General features: G+C 43.9%; 1 protein-coding gene across 1 annotated transcript; it reads left to right on the top strand.

Annotated features, from left to right (window-relative positions):
* Positions 1-317: 317 nt before the first annotated feature.
* Positions 318-18,185, top strand: LOC143328399 (high-affinity choline transporter 1-like). The gene is made up of 8 exons (XM_076743514.1): positions 318-501; positions 11,685-11,801; positions 13,555-13,710; positions 13,921-14,069; positions 14,180-14,323; positions 14,682-14,835; positions 17,182-17,399; positions 17,625-18,185. The coding sequence occupies exons 1-8, from the start codon at positions 318-320 to the stop codon at positions 18,183-18,185; spliced, it is 1,683 nt and encodes a 560-aa protein (XP_076599629.1).
* Positions 18,186-19,969: the final 1,784 nt, after the last annotated feature.

Here is a 19,969-nt window from a genome sequence, read left to right as displayed (position 1 = left end):
CAGCACTCCACCTGAATATAAGAGTGACAGCGCCGCCCCGCAATCAAAGCGCAGCGGGATGATTGAACACAGCCCGCAGACAACTAAGCAGGCTGGAGGAGGGGAGAGTGAAACTCAACCTGTCACATTTGCTTGTCAAGTCACTGAACGTGAAAGCAGATATTTTCACCGGAGGGCATCAACGTATCATCAAAGCGGGGGAGGTTTTTCTTTTCTGTCTGTCTGGAATTCCACAGCTCTTTTCAAAAACACTCAGCCAGTTAGTCGTTTAATCAGTTCGACATCAGCAAGAGGAGAAGCCAGTCCACTAGTCCATCATGGCCGTCAACATCCCAGGAGTGATCGTCATGGTGCTTTTCTACCTGCTGGTCCTCGGGACCGGCATCTGGGCTTCTTTCAAGTCCAAAAGGGAACAGAAGAAAAGTGCAGCCACTGGAATGGATATGGCCATACTGGGAAACCGCAGCATTAGCTGGGTGGTGGGAGTCTTCACAATGACAGGTGAGGAGAGCGCAGCTGGTGCACGTGTGTTCCTTGTTGAAACTCACTTTACGCTCTTTTTAACTTTGTGTTGTTGCTAATATGGGTCAATGGCGTGACGCTTACTTTTTTGTGTCCATGTCATTTGCTTACATTTAAAAAGGTTAAAATGTTAAAATAAACTTACATATTGCTTGCATACATGCCTTTTTTTGAAGACCTAGTGTAAAATATATGGTTTTAATATATTTTGAGAGAATATTTGGAGGATAATGGCAAAAATGTCATGTGGTGTAACCCTAGAAACTTGGTACCAAATTGTTTAACTTGCTTAAAAAGGTTAAAATTTTCAAAAAAGCATGCTATCAACAAGTTTGGCATAATCTTACATTAGATTTATTTAATAGTACATAAAAGTAATAAAACACAGTTGTTCAGAATATTATATTTTATTTGGGGAATTTTGTCCGTCAAGTCAAAATCCTGAAGTGTCAAGGTGGTGTAACCAGCATTCAAGGAGCTATTTTGGTAATATGATGCAAGAAGACATGCGACAAGAAATGACATCACAGAGAAGGACCCCTGATGAGATTAACGGCCATGTGCCAAGGTTAGTAACTCTCTTTCAAACTTGAGATAATCTTACATTTTCGGGGTACGGTCAGGTCTGCTTACGTTTACATGTGAAATGGTACGACCCCAGGAAAACATTCATTCATCTTCATAATTATAAAAATGAGTATTTACTTAAAAAATGACGTTTGAAATATTCACACAAAGGCCGTGTGTGTACATATGTGTCCATGATAATGTCTGTCAAATCTGATTTTAAATTGAAATGTCAAATGGTGTAACCGGTTACCGGTTTCCCCCCAACAGATGCCACTTTGAAAAGACGTGAAAGGTACTTTTCTCTCTCTCTCTCTCTCACACACACACACACACACACACACAGTTACGTACCCATGCTCTCTCTCTCTCTCTCTCTCTCTCTCTCTCTCTCTCACACACACACACACACAGTTACATACTCATGCTCTCTCTCTCTCTCTCACACACACACACACACACACACAGTTACATACTCATGCTCTCTCTCTCTCTCTCACACACACACACACACACACACAGTTACGTACCCATGCTCTCTCTCTCTCTCTCTCTCTCTCTCTCACACACACACACACACAGTTACGTACTCATGCTCTCTCTCTCTCTCTCTCTCTCTCTCACACACACACAGTTACGTACCCATGCTCTCTCTCTCTCTCTCTCTCTCTCTCTCACACACACACAGTTACGTACTCATGCTCTCTCTCTCTCACACACACACACACACACAGTTACGTACTCATGCTCTCTCTCTCTCTCTCTCTCTCTCACACACACACACACAGTTACGTACTCATGCTCTCTCTCTCTCACACACACACACACACACACAGTTATGTACTCATGCTCTCTCTCTCTCTCTCTCTCTCTCACACACACACACACAGTTACGTACTCATGCTCTCTCTCTCTCTCTCTCTCTCTCTCTCTCTCACACACACACACAGTTACGTACTCATGCTCTCTCTCTCTCTCTCTCTCTCTCTCACACACACACACAGTTACGTACTCATGCTCTCTCTCTCTCTCTCTCACACACACACACACAGTTACGTACTCATGCTCTCTCTCTCTCTCTCTCTCTCTCTCTCACACACACACACAGTTACGTACTCATGCTCTCTCTCTCTCTCTCTCACACACACACACACAGTTACGTACTCATGCTCTCTCTCTCTCTCTCACACACACACACACACACAGAGTTACGTACTCATGCTCTCTCTCTCTCTCTCTCTCTCTCTCTCACACACACACACAGTTACGTACTCATGCTCTCTCTCTCTCTCTCACACACACACACACACACAGAGTTACGTACTCATGCTCTCTCTCTCTCTCTCTCTCTCTCACACACACACACACACACACAGTTACGTACTCATGCTCTCTCTCTCTCTCTCTCTCTCTCACACACACACACACAGTTACGTACTCATGCTCTCTCTCTCTCTCTCTCTCTCACACACACACAGTTACGTACTCATGCTCTCTCTCTCTCTCTCTCTCTCTCTCACACACACACACAGTTACGTACTCATGCTCTCTCTCTCTCTCTCTCTCTCTCTCTCACACACACACAGTTACGTACTCATGCTCTCTCTCTCTCTCTCTCTCTCACACACACACAGTTACGTACTCATGCTCTCTCTCTCTCTCTCTCTCACACACACACACACACAGTTACGTACTCATGCTCTCTCTCTCTCTCTCTCACACACACACAGTTACGTACTCATGCTCTCTCTCTCTCTCTCTCTCTCTCACACACACACACAGTTACGTACTCATGCTCTCTCTCTCTCTCTCTCTCTCACACACACACAGTTACGTACTCATGCTCTCTCTCTCTCTCTCTCTCTCACACACACACACACAGTTACGTACTCATGCTCTCTCTCTCTCTCTCACACACACACACACACACACAGAGTTACGTACTCATGCTCTCTCTCTCTCTCTCTCTCTCTCTCTCACACACACACACACACAGTTACGTACTCATGCTCTCTCTCTCTCTCTCTCTCTCTCTCTCTCTCACACACACACAGTTACGTACTCATGCTCTCTCTCTCTCTCTCTCTCTCTCTCACACACACACAGTTACGTACTCATGCTCTCTCTCTCTCACACACACACACACACACACACACAGTTACGTACTCATGCTCTCTCTCTCTCTCTCTCTCTCTCACACACACACACACAGTTACGTACTCATGCTCTCTCTCTCTCTCACACACACACACACAGTTACGTACTCATGCTCTCTCTCTCTCACACACACACACACACACACAGTTACGTACTCATGCTCTCTCTCTCTCACACACACACACACACACACAGTTACGTACTCATGCTCTCTCTCTCTCTCTCTCTCTCTCACACACACACACACAGTTACGTACTCATGCTCTCTCTCTCTCTCACACACACACACACAGTTACGTACTCATGCTCTCTCTCTCTCTCACACACACACACACAGTTACGTACTCATGCTCTCTCTCTCTCTCACACACACACACACACACAGTTACGTACTCATGCTCTCTCTCTCTCACACACACACACACACACACAGTTACGTACTCATGCTCTCTCTCTCTCTCTCTCTCTCTCTCTCTCTCTCACACACACACAGTTACGTACTCATGCTCTCTCTCTCTCTCTCACACACACACAGTTACGTACTCATGCTCTCTCTCTCTCTCTCACACACACACAGTTACGTACTCATGCTCTCTCTCTCTCTCTCACACACACACAGTTACGTACTCATGCTCTCTCTCTCTCTCTCTCTCTCACACACACACACAGTTACGTACTCATGCTCTCTCTCTCTCTCTCTCTCTCACACACACACACAGTTACGTACTCATGCTCTCTCTCTCTCTCTCTCACACACACACAGTTACGTACTCATGCTCTCTCTCTCTCTCTCACACACACACAGTTACGTACTCATGCTCTCTCTCTCTCTCTCTCTCTCACACACACACACAGTTACGTACTCATGCTCTCTCTCTCTCTCTCTCTCTCTCTCACACACACACAGTTACGTACTCATGCTCTCTCTCTCTCTCTCTCTCTCACACACACACACACACACAGTTACGTACTCATGCTCTCTCTCTCTCTCTCACACACACACACACAGTTACGTACTCATGCTCTCTCTCTCTCTCTCACACACACACACACAGAGTTACGTACTCATGCTCTCTCTCTCTCTCTCACACACACACACAGTTACGTACTCATGCTCTCTCTCTCTCTCTCACACACACACACACAGTTATGTACTCATGCTCTCTCTCTCTCTCTCTCTCTCTCTCTCACACACACACACACACACAGTTACGTACTCATGCTCTCTCTCTCTCACACACACACACACACACAGTTATGTACTCATGCTCTCTCTCTCTCTCTCTCTCTCTCTCACACACACACAGTTACGTACTCATGCTCTCTCTCTCTCTCTCACACACACACACACACACAGAGTTACGTACTCATGCTCTCTCTCTCTCTCTCTCTCTCTCTCTCTCTCACACACACACACACACACAGTTATGTACTCATGCTCTCTCTCTCTCTCTCTCTCTCTCTCTCTCACACACACACAGTTACGTACTCATGCTCTCTCTCTCTCTCTCTCTCTCACACACACACACACACAGTTACGTACTCATGCTCTCTCTCTCTCTCTCTCTCTCTCTCACACACACACACACACAGTTATGTACTCATGCTCTCTCTCTCTCTCTCTCTCTCTCTCTCACACACACACACACACACAGTTATGTACTCATGCTCTCTCTCTCTCTCTCTCTCTCTCTCTCTCTCTCTCTCTGAGTGTGTGCTGGGAGTGACAGGGTGAGTGTGTCGGAGAGCGTTTGTTGAGTGTGTAAGTGTTTCAAACCTTTTTTTGCTCTTTTTCTTGCACTGGGTGTTGGTAAATGTGTTTTTGAACAGTTTCTCTGTGATCACACTTTGTTTCATCGTTGGTTTTAGTGTGTTTTCGTGCTTTGTGTGGCGGCGGCTGCGCGGCCTGCCATTCATTCATGGCTGCTGCGCGTGGTGTCTCCGGTTTGGAGAAACTCACCCGCAGACATGCCATCAAACTCTCTCCACCTTTTGGTGTGTCGATGGAGGACTGCGGCCTGGCTGTGGGTGAAGTTGTGGGTTGTGGAAGCGTTAAATCAGCTTCCAGGATGAAAAGTGCTGCGGTGATTTTCCTGGACAGCACTGAAAGAGCCAGTCAGCTGGTAGAGAGCGGGGTGGTGATTCAGGGGACGTTAACGCCGGTGTTTTCCCTTGTTAGTCCGGTAAAGAAGGTGATTGTGTCTAACGTGCCCCCTTTTCTAAAAAACGAGCTGTTGGAAAACGAGCTAGCTGAGGAAGAGGTGAGGGGTCAGACAAAGGAAGAGGTCACCTCTCAGACTGAACAGGCGGAGCCCAGAATTCAGACTCTGGTGAAGGAGCTGGCTGGACAGACTGCCACCAGGGTGGCTGAGTCAGTGTTGGATGAGGTAGAGGACGGTGTGATGGAGGACGACAGGGTGATGGTGGAGGACAGGGTGATGGAGGAGGACAGGGTGATGGAGGAGGATTTTTTAAAAGTAGCAACAAAAAGGAAAACTCCAGAAACCAAAGCCACCAGTGAAAAGGTACCAAAAGTGTCAAAGAAAGACCCACAGTGCTCCTCCTGTCAGTCAGAGGAACACACACAGGACACACAGGACACACACAGCTCACACACGGACACACAGGACACACAACGCACACACAGCTCACAGGTGAACACAGAGGACAGTGAATCGGACACAGAGAACATGCAGGCAGAAACACACACCGGTTATTCTTTCTCAAGAATTCAAGCTTTTCTGAGGAACACGAAGGGGCTGAGAGCTGTGAAGGTGGAGGAACACTTTCCAGACCTTCAGTTATTCCATGAATCCATCAGGTTCTTCTTGAGGAAGTCAGGAGGGCTCGGGCAGCCTTCCTTCACTGACCCAGAGACTTACCGGCTGAAAAAACTGTTGGTTGAAGTGCGGACACAGATAGAGAAAGATGACTAAGATGAAGATGTTCTCCCTCTTCTTCTATTTGTTGCCCTTTGTCTTATTGTTGTTTACATGCAGCCTAATCATGTGTGAGATGAAGATTGGCTCTTTAAACATTAACGGTGCGAGAGAAGACACAAAGAGAGCTGCTCTCTTCTCTCTTCTTCAGTCTAAAGGACTAAATGTGGTTCTCCTTCAGGAGACCCACAGCACTCCTGATAAGGAGGCGGACTGGAGGGAGTGGAGGGGGGAGCTCATCCTCAGCCACAAGACTAGTAACAGTGGAGGTGTTGGGATCCTCTTTTCTAAAGACTTTCTACCTGTTTCCTGCTCTGTGGAAGAGATCGTTCCCGGCCGGATGCTAAAAGTCTGTGCTGTCTTTGAGAGTGTGAGGATGGTTTTTATAAATGTCTACGCTCCAACCGTTGGCTTAGACAGACTGGTTTTTTTAGATGTTTTAAAGACTGTTCTTACCAACTGCAGCAGTGAGGAGTACCTGTTCCTGGGAGGTGATTTTAACTGCACAGAGAACCCTCAGCTAGACAGGAACCATCAAGAACCTCACGCTGCTTCCAGACGGGCTCTGATGAAACTCGTTGAAACATTTGATCTCTGTGACGTGTGGAGACGTTTCCATCCTGCTCAGAGACAGTTCACCTGGGCTCACAGCAGAGATAACTGGATGTCTCTGAATGTACTGTTTTAACCATCACTTCAGCCCGGTGGGTTTATCTGACCACTCTCTGGTGCACTGTGTGCTGTCTGTCAGAGACGTTAAATGTAAGAGCGCGTACTGGCACTTTAACACCAGTCTGCTAGCGGACAACAGGTTTCAAAAGGCCTTTGAATCCTTTTGGAGTAATTTCAGACAAACACAGTCTGATTTTAGCTCTTTGCAACAGTGGTGGGACGTGGACAAAGCTCAGATCAAGCAGCTTTGTCTGCAGTGCACTCTCAATGTCACAAAGGACATGGCCCGGTCTATGAGAGATCTGGAGAGAGAAGTAGTGGAGCTTCAACATCTAGCAGACTCCACAGGAGATTGAGAACATTTTCAAGTTCTCAAAGATAAAAAATCAGCTCTGTCTGACCTGCTGGGTATCTCTGCTCAGAGCACTTTGGTCCACTCACGTTTCAGGCACATTGTTGAGATGGACGCTCCCTCTCGTTTCTTCTTCGGTCTAGAGCGTAAGAATGGACAGAAGAGGCTGATGCACTCTCTGCGGTCTGACACTGGACCCTGCTGAGATCCGTCAGCACGCTGCAGATTTCTACAAAGGACTTTATAAGGCCGAGCTCCAGGAGGAGCCTCAGGTGACCACGGCCTTCTTCGAGGGTCTGCCTCAGGTCTGTGAAGAGGACAGTGTTGAGCTGGAGGCTCCAGTGTCTGCTCGGGAGCTGCAGGAGGCCCTGCAGAGCCTACAGAACGGGAAGGCTCCAGGGATAGACGGCCTAGCCTCTGATTTTTAAAAGGCTTTCTGGCCAGTGCTGGGAGATCTGTTGGTTGTCCTCAGAGACAGTCTGCGTAAGGGGCAACTGCCTCTGAGCTGCAGGAGGGCTGTTCTCACCCTGCTCCCAAAGAAGGGAGACCTGTAGGACATTAAGAACTGGAGGCCCGTGTCCTTATTCTGTTCAGACTATAAGCTGCTGTCAAAGGTGTTGGCCAAAAGGCTGAAAAAAGTGATGGAGCAGGTCATTCACAGGGATCACACGTACTGCGTACCCAGCAGGTTGATAACTGACAACATCGCTTTAATTCGTGACATTTTGGACCTCTCTGGTTCATTGGGCTGTGAGCTTGGTCTGATTTCTCTGGACCAAGAAAAGGCTTTTGACCAGGTTGAACACCAGTACTTGTGGCGGACGCTGCAAGCTTTTGGGTTGAGCTCTGGTCTTATAGCCAAGATCAGGGTCCTGTACTGTGACATTGAGAGTGTACTGAAAGTTAATGGTGCTTTAAGTGCTGAGGGGCGTCAGACAGGGGTGCACTCTCTCAGGCATGTTGTACTCTCTGGCCATCGAGCCCCTTTTACACCGTCTGAGATCAAAGCTGTCTGGTTTTTCTTTTCCAGGTCTTACAAAACCATTAATGTTGTCTGCATATGCTGATGATGTCATCGTTTCTGTCAAAAAACAGGAAGACATTAATAGGTTGCATCGAACCGTCATGGACTTTGGAAAAATCTCCTCAGCTAAAGTCAACTGGCTGAAGAGCGAGGTTTTAGCTGTGGGTGGTGGGCTGAGCAGGAAGTTGGTGTTACCAAGAGGCCTGGTTTGGAAGAGAGGAGGACTGAAGTATCTGGGAGTTCATCTCGGAGATGAATCCTCTCTTTCCAAAAACTGGGAGAATGTACTGGAAAAGGTCCAGGCCAAGCTGGACAAATGGAAATGGATTCTGCCAAAAATGTCTTTTAAAGGTTGTGTGCTTGTGATTAATTACCTTGCGTCTTCCATGTTGTGGCATCTTCTGGCGTGTGTGGATACCCCCCCGAACTTGCTGTCCAAGGTGCAGGCGGACATTGTGGACTTTTTCTGGGACTGTCTCCACTGGATCCCGCAGCGCGTCCTCTTCCTGCCGAAGGACGAGGGAGGGCACAGGCTGGTGCACCTGGCGAGCAGAGGAGCTGCTTTCAGGCTCCAGTTCATCCAGAGACTGCTGTCCGAACCGGCAGACCTGGTCTGGAGACCTGTGTCTCGAGCCCCAGAGTCGCTGTTCTTAATGGATACGAGTGGAGTTAGGCTGGACAATCTGCCGCCTTTCTACCGTGGACTTTTTAAAGTGTGGAGTCTGTTTAAAAAAGAGAGACAGACTCACGGTGACTCTCTCTTTTGGCTTCTGAAGGAGCCGGTGGTCTACGGGACTCGGCTCAGGTGTGCAGCAGGACCGTCCCTGCTTCGGAGCCTGTGTGAGGCCAAGATTGTCACACTGGGCCGGGTGATGGACTTGTGCGGCCCCTCTCTGGACAATGCTGCAGGTCTGGCCTCCTGTATTGAGGTCAGGTCTACCAGAGTCATCAGCCACCTGTTGGGAGGCTGGAAACGGCAGCTGACAGACTCAGAGAGGTCTTTAGCTGCTGCACACGGTGCAGGGCTGAAAGCAGCCGACGACTCAGATCCCTTCCCCGATGTAAAAATGACTCCTGTGTTTGAATGTGCTAATGACTTCATGTTGAAGGTGAACAGTGAGTACACACTGAGGAACTTAACAGGTAAAGTTATGTACTGTTTACTGGTTAAAGTGCTGAACCAGCGTAAACTGGCGGGGCGAGTGGACACTCCTTGGAGAGCTCGGCTGGCCCTCACACAGGCTCAGAGGCCTGAGTGGAGAACACTGTACAAAGCTCCTTTAACCAGGAGGGTGGGAGACTTACAGTGGAGGCTTCTGCACGCTGTGCTTCCTGTGAACGCCTTCGTGTCAGTCATCAATCCAGATGTTGGGCCTGATTGTCCTTTCTGTGCTCAGAGAGAAACTGTTTTTCATTGCTTCCTCGAGTGTGCACGTCTCTCTGCTCTGTTTCACCTGCTGAGCGTGTTCTTCTCCAAGTTTCATGAGGTTTTCTCACACCAAACATTCATTCTGTGTCACAAGTACAACAAGAAAAATAAATCTAAAGGTCAGCGGTTAAACTTCCTTATAGGTCAGGCCAAAATGGCCATTTACATCAGCAGGAGAAACAGAATGGAGAGTTCTGTGGACACTGATGTCAGGCTGATCTTCTGTCGGATGTTGAAAACCCGACTGAGGACGGATTTTAATTTCTACAGTCTAACATAGAACTTGGATGAGTTTGAAGGCACGTGGTGTCTGGACGATGTGCTGTGTTCAGTGGAAGAGAATACGCTGCTCTTTGGACATCTACTGAGTTAAAGATGTCTTAATATTTATGTTGTAAGGTGGAGGGGTTTTTTTTGGTTGTTGGTCTGTTTTTGAGCACTTGACTGTTAATACTAGTTGGTTTTTTTTTTGACCGGTGAGCAAATAAAAGTGGTTTGAAAAATCAAAAACCTCTCTCTCTCTCTCTCACACACACACACACACACACACGCACAGTTATGTACTCATGCACTCTCTCTCTCTCTCTCTCTCTCTCTCACACACACACACACACACACACACACATGTTTTTGTTTCTTAAACTGTTTTTCTACACTGAAAAAAATAAAGTTCGATTAAGCTTGAATTCATTTGACTGTCATTCTTGATTTTCAGTGTCAATTTTTTCAAGAAACAGTGACCTTTGACCATAAAAGCAACATAGTCAGGTGGTATAACTGGTTAGTGTCAATTGGCGTAACCAGTATTTTTCATTAAAATATTATAATATACAGAAAAATTAATGTGGAATATAAAGTAACCCTCTATTGCAGTGCAATAAGATGTTTTTAAACATTTTTTACATAATTTGTCAAAGATTATTTAGAAGACAAAGGATGATTACAGTATATGTCCCACTTGATGTATTTAAAAAAGCCTAAAATTTAAATTTGGAGGTAAACCTTATAAAATCTATCTTCATGTGATATTTTAAAATCAGGTAATTATTTTTATGGCTGCATTTATATGCATTCTAGGTGGATTAAACATTTAAAATGTATCATTCTTTTTCAGTCACACCATTTCACATTTTCAGGCACATTCCGTGTGATCTTTGTAAAAAAATGGTACAAATGTGATTTCAAATGACATGAAAACAACATGAACATTTTGACAGACCTGATGAATGCTTTTAAAACAGAATTTTAAAAAGTTTTTGAATTTCTCATCTTGCCAACCCTTATTTGTCACTGACCCATATTCAATGGGTTGACATTTCTATCTTATGTTTTTCATTCAGCTTTAAAATGAACATGGTGTGTGTTGTTAACCCTCACAGCACAGATAATACCTACAGTGAGGTTAAACCCAGTGGAAGATGTTCAGGGGTAGGCTGACAGTGGCTTATTTCAGCTAATCAAGACTTGTGGTGAATCTGCATCCATCTGGAAACTGGGAGACTCTGTTACGCTTGTTTGCTTTGGTGTTCACCCATTAAGTGTCAAATTCTTGACTGCCGTCGTACATTTAATGCATCTATTTCAAAAACCTTTTTACAAAGAGTTGTCAAATTTTGTATCATAATCAAGTCTGGACAGCCAACTGGGCAGTGTGGCCAACTGTCACAGACCCTCAAGAGACCTAAGACCCCAGGTTTACTGACAGGAGACAGTTTGTCATTATTTCATCCACTGCAAATTTTGTCCAAGCCCAATGTTTTAACTCATGCAGTGACCTCTCTTCTGGGTGTTACATCACACAGATCACTTCACATGCGTGAAACAAAATCAAGAACCATTTTTGTTTGGTTTTACTAACAGAACTTTTTTAATAGTGATAGTGTGGCATGATCATGACATCATGAGACGATCTTTGTGAAAGTTTATTAATGATGATGAATTATCACCCAAGCTTTTGTCTTCTGTCCAAATATCTGCTGTTTGTCCACTCAACGACTTGCTGTGTGTTAATCCATCCTGTAGCTACGTGGGTCGGAGGAGGCTTCATTGTTGGCACAGTTGAGATGGTGTACACGCCCTCCATGGGACTAATCTGGACAATCATGATGTTCATGGCATACAGCTCATCTTTTATCATCGGTAAGATCTTCAAATTACATCTGAGAGGATACTGTATGTCTGCATGTGTAACAAAAAAATATAGCCTGATAATCTCAAACAACATGAATTACTGCACATTAGAAAGGATTAATAATGACCTGAACTACCTCATAACTGAACATTAATGAAAAAAAACAAAAAAAATCACATTAACGTTGACGTGACGTGTTCCTGACTCAACAGTTCGCCAATTGTATTCACCTGTTTAAACAGTGAAGATGCTTATTTGCAGAATATAATTAACCACTGTTGCTCAAAGGCTGAAGAGCTCCACTATGGCAGCTATACCAAAAAGAAAGAGAATCTTCACACCTTTGATCCAGATTTTAACCTAAAAACATCATGCACTTTGCATTTGTAAAGGGATGCAAATGAGTGGAAGTGAGGCAATTTTTTCACAGATAAAGGGAAGATATCTGCAACTTAGCTGTGTCCAGTAAACATCAGCAAATTATTATTGCGACACATACTGAGCTCCGAAATTGATTGCATGTTTCTGTTATCACTATGGAGGATGAAATGTGCCACTTTCATAGCTGATTCTGTACAGCAAGAGGGACAGGACACAAACGTAGACAGAGGAGGCAGCAGGATGATTTCAGTGATTTAATGATGGTCTTGCTCACCCACAGGTATGGGTTGGCAGACAGGCAGGTACTGTTGGTCCAAACTGACAAGGGATGAACAAAATGGGCCAGTGAAATACCTGGAAGACTGGTGAGGAAAGTTGGAACAGATGAGAAGGTGGGCAGGGGAGGTCAGGTAACTGCAGGGCTGATGAGAGAAGTGGAAACAGGTGGGTAGATGGGTGGGGCATTCAGGTGAAAGGAGGGAAAGTCCGGGGGCATCTCAGTGATTGAATAGCAGAGAATGAGATAAATTGGAATTGGCAGCTGTAATTTCACAATTGAAAAAAAAAAAAAAAGAAGAAGAATTTTTGGCAGAAACTGGACACAAGAAACCAAGAGATTGTCACGTCAAATGGATGCGAACACATCAATGAATGAAATATCCAAAAATGAAAGAAGTGGAGAAGATGGTTATGCACTGGAACAATCCAGCACAGAGCAGAGCAGGAGAAAAAACAGCTCCCCACGTCCCGAGAAAGATGAGAACTTTTAAATCACCACAAATAACAACGGCTGTTATAAAACACCCGATGACGACAGTCATGGAAAAACAAGACACATCTCACACATAGAAATGAAAGAGCAGGGGGATTAAATAGTCAGTTAGAATATTTTGTTAGAATACTTTTGGTTGGGCAGGGCCTTTCTGTGTGAAGTTTGCATGTTCTTCCTGTGCATGCGTGGGTTCTCTCCGGGCACTCCGGCTTCCTCCCACAGACCAAAAACATGCTCATTAGGTTAACTGGTGACTCTAAATTGTCCATAGGTGTGAGTGTGAATGGTTGTTTGTCTGTATATGTTGCCCTGCAATCGGCTGGCAACCGGTTCAGGGTGTACCCCGCCTCTCGCCCGTTGACAGCTGGGATAGGCTCCAGCCCCCCGCAACCCTGAAAGGGATAGTCGGTATGGAGGATGGATGAATGAAGTTCTATCTCAACCCAAACATCTTATAATAAGCGTGGAAGGATTATATACAAAGGAGCGTAAGAAATAGTGTCTTGGAAAGAACAGCTCAATTTCTTTACGAGCTATTTCAGAAAACATAGGAACAATAGTTAGTGTTTGTGTCATTGTTTTTAATCGCTATTCTTTTTTAAATCAAGCTGGCTTGGTGTTTGTTAAGCCATTGAGAGAAAGAAACTGTGTGACGATGCTGGACCCTTTCCATATCAAGTACGGAAAAGTACTAACAGCTGGACTGAGCCTGGTTTCACTGATTATGGATGTGGTCTGGGTGCCCACAACACTACTTGGTTTAGGTACAGTACATACAAATGCACTTTATATACATTTATTGTATACATGTAACTGTATTTACACTTCCTCTATCAGTTCATAACAATTAATGTATACATGGATGTAAATTCCTGCCTTCACAGCATCGACATTACTGACTATAATGAATATGAACTGATAATATTAACACAACGACTGGTCACAAAATGTCTCTGATTGAATGTGTTTGACAGGAGGAACCATGAGTGTGGTCCTGGATTTGCCCTTTGCTGTGTGCACGTGGATCTCTGCTGCGGTCGCCATTATCTACACGCTGCTGGGAGGCCTCTACTCTGTGGCCTACACAGATATTATACAGCTTGTCCTCATATTCGTCAGCTTGGTGAGTTTGGCTTTTTGTTTGAAAGAACTGACACAAGGCACCAAAATCTCCAAAGGATGCTTTTTAAAGTTGTGTGTGTTCATCATTTACCTTTTCATTTGTCTCTGCAGTGGCTCTGTGTTCCCTTTGTTATGATGAATCCTTCCACCATGGACATTAGCCAGACACTGATGAACAACACCTTACACGCTCCCTGGATTGGTGAACCAGAGCTGAAAAAGACCTGGATCATGATTGATAACTTCTTATTCTTCGTAAGGAAGCAACAATACAGCCTACATCAAACACAGTTCAGTCTGGTTTTGATGGACATCTTCAGAGTGATGATAAAAAACATAAAGATTTAAATAGTAGACTGTTTTTCATTGTAACTTAAGAATCAGAGTGGCTGTAATTAAAGACTATTTACAGCATGTCTGTAAATGTCAAGGTCAACTATCCGATGGAGGAGGAAACATGAGTTCCTTACATGTATTGTAAAGTTGAATAGACGATCTCTTTCATTTGAATGAATGCTTCAGTGATAATGGCAGGCGGACGTTTTGCCACATTTACCTGATGTGGACGCCACATTCGTTATTAAATTAATCAACTGTCTGTTTTCCACTTCAGACTCTGGGATCTCTGGGATTCGAGTGTCTCCATCAGAGGACCTTGTCGGCTTCTTCCACAAAAACAGCCAAGCTCACATGCTTTGTTGCAGCTTTCACCTTTCTTATATTTGGGATACCTCTTACACTGCTCGGGGCATCCACTGCATCCACAGGTATTAACAGCTTCTACATACTCTCATGCATCAGCAAACCAGTAATTAACAAATCAACAATTGGTAAGTATAATAAAACATTAAGAAATGCCCCAGATTAATTGTTATTTGTAGTAATTCAATAACATCAAGTTCAGCTGCTTAAACCTTAACATGCGGATAAAATGGTTAGAAACACCCACATCGACATAAAACCTGGTCACATGGAGATTAATGCAAATTAATTGACCAACATTGAAGACATCCAAATGATGAAATAACACATATGGAGTTCTGTAGTTCACCAAAAAAAAGTGTAATCAAGGGAATAGATTTTCTATTTTGGATTCTTCAAAGTAGCCATCTTTTGTCTTCATCACAGCTTTTCACACTATTGGCGTTATCTTAACAAGCTTCATGAGGTCCTCCTCTGGAATGCTTTTCCAACAATCTTGAAGGTGTTTCCACATATCCTGAGTACTTTTGGTTGCTTTTCCTTCACTCTGTAATCGAATTCATCCCATACCATCTCAACTGGTTTTGGGTCAGGTGATTGTGGAGTCCAGGTCATCCAACACTGCACTCCATCACTGTCCTTCTTGAACAGGTAGCCCTTTCATAGCCTGGAGGACTGTTCTGGGTAATTGTTCTGCTGAAAAACAGATGATGAGCCCACACAGCATGAAACAGATGGGATGACATTTTGCAAAATGCTGTGGCAGTCGGGCTGGTTAAGTGTGCCTTGAATTCTAAAGTTTGGTTTCATGAGCAATGTGTCCCCACACCATCACACTTACTACTCCATGCTTGGAGGACATGCGGTTATCATCCATTCACCTTTTCATTGCCCAAGTAGTTCTCTTGTTATTGGTCTCCCTCTGTCATGGCTTCGTTGCAGCAATTTGATCGTGAAGACAGTCCCCTTCAGACAGTTGATGTTGAGATGTGTCTGCTTCTTGAACTCAGTGAAGCATTTATGTGCACACTCAACTGAGGTGCCATTCATTGACAATTTCTGAAACTGGAAACTCAAACAAACTTCTCTCATGCAACAGATGGAACTCATGGCAGTTCTTATGAGAGCCAGTTTCCTCAGAGCGTTTGATGTTTTATTTTCCACTATCCTTCCTCTTTACTTAGTTGGCGGCTTCTTGCCAAAAAATGGTTTAAGACACGAATCAGTTCTGACTATTTAATGTGTACCAACACTACACTGGCACAACACAACTGATAGTCTCAAATGCATTAAGAAGAAAATAAATTCCATTCATGAACCTGAGACAAATCACACCTATGAACTGAAAATCATTCCAGAGAATGACCTCATGAAGTTGGACTGCCAATCATGTGCAAGCTGTCGTCAAAGCAAAAGGTGGTTCCAAAGTTTTCAGAATATAAAGCATATTTAGCTTTGTTTGCACTTAACTACTTACACCATAATCCCATATGTTCTTGTCATGTTTTGATGTCTAATCTTAATCTACAATGTGGAGAATAGTGCAAATAAAGAAAGATTATTCGGGAACAGGAAGGTGTGTCCAAACTTTTGACTTTTTGAATACTGTTTAACTCTAAATGTTGAAAGCAATGGATTTTGTTGTATTTGCATAAGGCTAACAGAGAATTTATAGTATCTAAATGGTCAAAATCAGCAGCACCATATAAGATAATATCATCTGCATAAAGGTCAACCTGATGCATGACAGTTGAAACACTATGCTAAATGTAAATAGAGGAGGGCCCAAAATCAATCTCTGTGGCCATAATTATGTGTGTGAGTCCCGACCCTAATGTGCTGCTTCCTGTCTATTGACTAGCAGGCAGTCCTCCCTCAGATAATAATAATGCCAAGAGTCTGCAGCCATATGAGACATTCCGTACATAGACACGGCGCTGCTTATCGACAAATAAGAGTTATGAGTTCACATTGACAATAATGACATGCTGATGTTTAGCATGTAATGTAATGTAATGTTTCCTACATTCAACACCTTAGTGTTAGCATGTTAACATTTCACCACACCACTTTTCTTTTGACAAATGGATCAAAGTGTTTGTGTTGTGTTGATGTTTGCTTCACTCATTGATCAATTTTTCACGCTCTTCAGCACAATATTCTTGGATTCCATGTATAAGAATGGAGACCCACTTATCCAGGGTAGCTTATACATTAATGGCAATCGTGTGAAAGGCAATTTGAATGATAGACCTTTGTAAAAACAACTACTTGGACCATTGTGCACCTTACATCTTATCACACAGTGCTCAGTTCAGACCTTAGTATTTACAGTAGGCCCATCTTAAAATCAGTCAGACAGATAATGGGAGCATTTTTCAGTCTTTCTTTCTTCTGTGTCCATGCCTCAGACTGGAACCAGACTACATATGGTTCTCCATCTCCATATGAACGTGGGGAAGCAGCGATCGTTCTGCCCATCACACTGCAGCACCTCACCCCACCCTTCATCTCCATTATTGGCATTGGATGTGTGGCTGCCGCTGTGATGTCATCAGCTGACTCTGCTTTGCTTTCTGCAGCTTCTGTCTTCACTGCTAACATCTACAAGAGCATCCTGAGACCTCAGGTGAGAGAATGTACTTGTTAGTCAAACTACTGTTTGCGATTGTGAAGGTGTGATGTTTATTTTGAAAGAAAGGCAATGGAGTGCAGGAAAGTATCAATGATATAAAGTGACATGATGGAGAAACAAAGTAGGAAGAACCGTGAAGAAGATTAGAGAGAGGTATCTGAAAGCAGGATAGTCTCAGTCTGTTGAACTGTTCTTCTTCCTCTCTTATCTCTTCTTCAGGCATCAGACAGAGAGAGTCAGTGGGTGATCCGTGCTTCTGTGGTGGTCGCGGGCTTGGTTGGTACATCACTGACCAGCATGAAAAACAGCATCATACTGTTCTGGTTCCTTAGTGGTGAAATGGCCTACATCATCGTCTTCCCTCAACTCGTCTGTGTCCTCTTCTTCAACATCTCCAATGGTTATGGGGCTATTATGGGCTGCCTGGTGGGAGTTGTTTTAAGACTGCTCAGTGGAGACCCATCTCTAGGGTTAGCACCAGTCATACACTTCCCAGGATGCACTCTTGAGGACGGGGTTTATGTTCAGTACTCTCCAGTTAAGACCATCTCCATGCTGTCTGCCATTGCTGCCATCTTGTTGTTCTCCTACCTGGCTTCTGTGCTCTTCAACAAAGGCATTCTTCCTGAGAAGTGGGATGTGTTCAAAGTGAAAGCCCACCAATCACCACAACCACTGACACCAACAGATGCTGCCACAGGACAGAATGAGAATGAGACACTGAACAGAAACGACGCTGAGATGGAGGCATCAGAGCCAATGATCAGCACAAAATGTTAGTGTTCCTGTGTGTACAGTAGTATCTGTTGTCTCAAATAAAATATAGACCAGTAAATATTAGTGCATAGCTCAAAGTTCAACACACAAATTTCTATATTCAAAACATAAATGTATTATGTGTCAATACATAAATGTATAATATGTTTAATTCATCAAAGTTGCTCTCACAGCACATTCATACGGATTCAGATTTTTCTCTCTCCGATTGGCTTCTTTATTGTGTGATTCATTGTACCTGGACAATAATTACTCTCAGTTCTGAAAAGGTCTCAAAAACACAAAATACACAAGATACAACACAAATGCACAATACAACAATACAGTAAAAGTAATGCTTGACTTTTGTTTGCATTCAGGTTTCCTGTTTTTATCATTGTGGTTTTGCGAGGTTTAGGGTAGGGTTAGGTAGGTAATTCTTTTTTTTGTATTGGTTTTTTTGGTTGCAGTACTGCACTTGACCAATGTGACAATGTCGGTATTACAAATTAAAAGTTAAGAATATGTTCCCAATTCAGTGTGTTGTGAATCAATGTTAGTTGTTTGGTGTGATATCATAAAAAATATTCAAGTTTTAACCGTTACATTCATAACATATGTTATTATCTGAAGGGGGATTTTGAACCAAAAGTGTGGTCATTGATATTTATTCATTGTTTTATTCAAACCATAGGATTCTGTGCCCATAGTGAGAGCAGAAAGCTCAAAGTGAAACTGCCGGCTTTGACTGACCTATTATCATATCATTTTTTAAATCATAACGTACACTTAGAGATTTGTGGGATTTGAATAGGCAATTGAAGCCAACCAGCCCTCGATTTATCCATCCACCCACCCATCCATCCATCCATTCATCCATTTGTTCTTCCATCCATCATTACATTCATCCATCCACCCATCCATCTAATAGTCCAGTCATAGCCAAAGCTGAATGATGTCACCCAGGAGGAATCCTGATCAGCTGCCCACCTCATACCTCAACTGACTCGATTCAATGTGAAGGAACAGTAGCTCTACTCTGAGCTCCCTCTGGATGTCTGATTTCTTTCATCAATCTCTGGAGCTGAGCCAAGTCATCCTATGGAGAAAACTAATTTCAGACTCTTGTATCTGAGACTTTGTCATTCTTTTGGTCACAGGTAAGGGTTCAAACGTTGGTCTGATTGGTAAATTGAAAGCCCAGCTCCCTCTGAGCTCAGCTCTCTCTTCACCACAGTGATAGTCACACAAACATATTACTGCTGAAGACACGTCTACTGAAGAGATAAATCAATGCTGTCAATACTCTGTTATATCCAAAAGACTCTGAGGTACATGAACTCCTTCACCTGGAGCCAGAACTTACTCCCAACCATGGCCTGAGAAGTGGAGGTGCGGACTCTCATCCTGACTGCTTCACAGTCGGCTGTAAACTGCTCCTGTACATGATCTGACAAAGCAACAGAATCACATCATCTGCAACTGGTCCCAATGGACCTCAGGGCATGTTGGACTGCTGACTCCTTCAAGAAGACTGAGATACCATCATTCAACCAGGCAGGTGCTTGCTGTGATATGGTTTGCTTTGGTTTCTGTCTCCATTGAAAAGATAGTTGTCCAATATAAATGGGGATTTCAAAAAGAGAGAGGACATTTTACAGACCATGAGGCAACATTTAGCATGAGAGTAACAGAATATAAAAACAATGGAAAGTTTCTCCTCTCTTTCCTGCTTGTCTTCCTCTCACATGCTCCCTTTTCTTCTTCTCATATCTTTCACTGGGCTGTTCAAGCTTTGAGTGGAAAGG

Source organism: Chaetodon auriga, chromosome 11, assembly GCF_051107435.1.
Source record: "Chaetodon auriga isolate fChaAug3 chromosome 11, fChaAug3.hap1, whole genome shotgun sequence".
Classification (NCBI taxonomy): Eukaryota; Metazoa; Chordata; class Actinopteri; order Chaetodontiformes; family Chaetodontidae; genus Chaetodon; species Chaetodon auriga.
The sequence above is the reverse complement of the archived record's forward strand: the minus strand, read 5'-3'. Positions and strand labels throughout refer to the sequence as shown.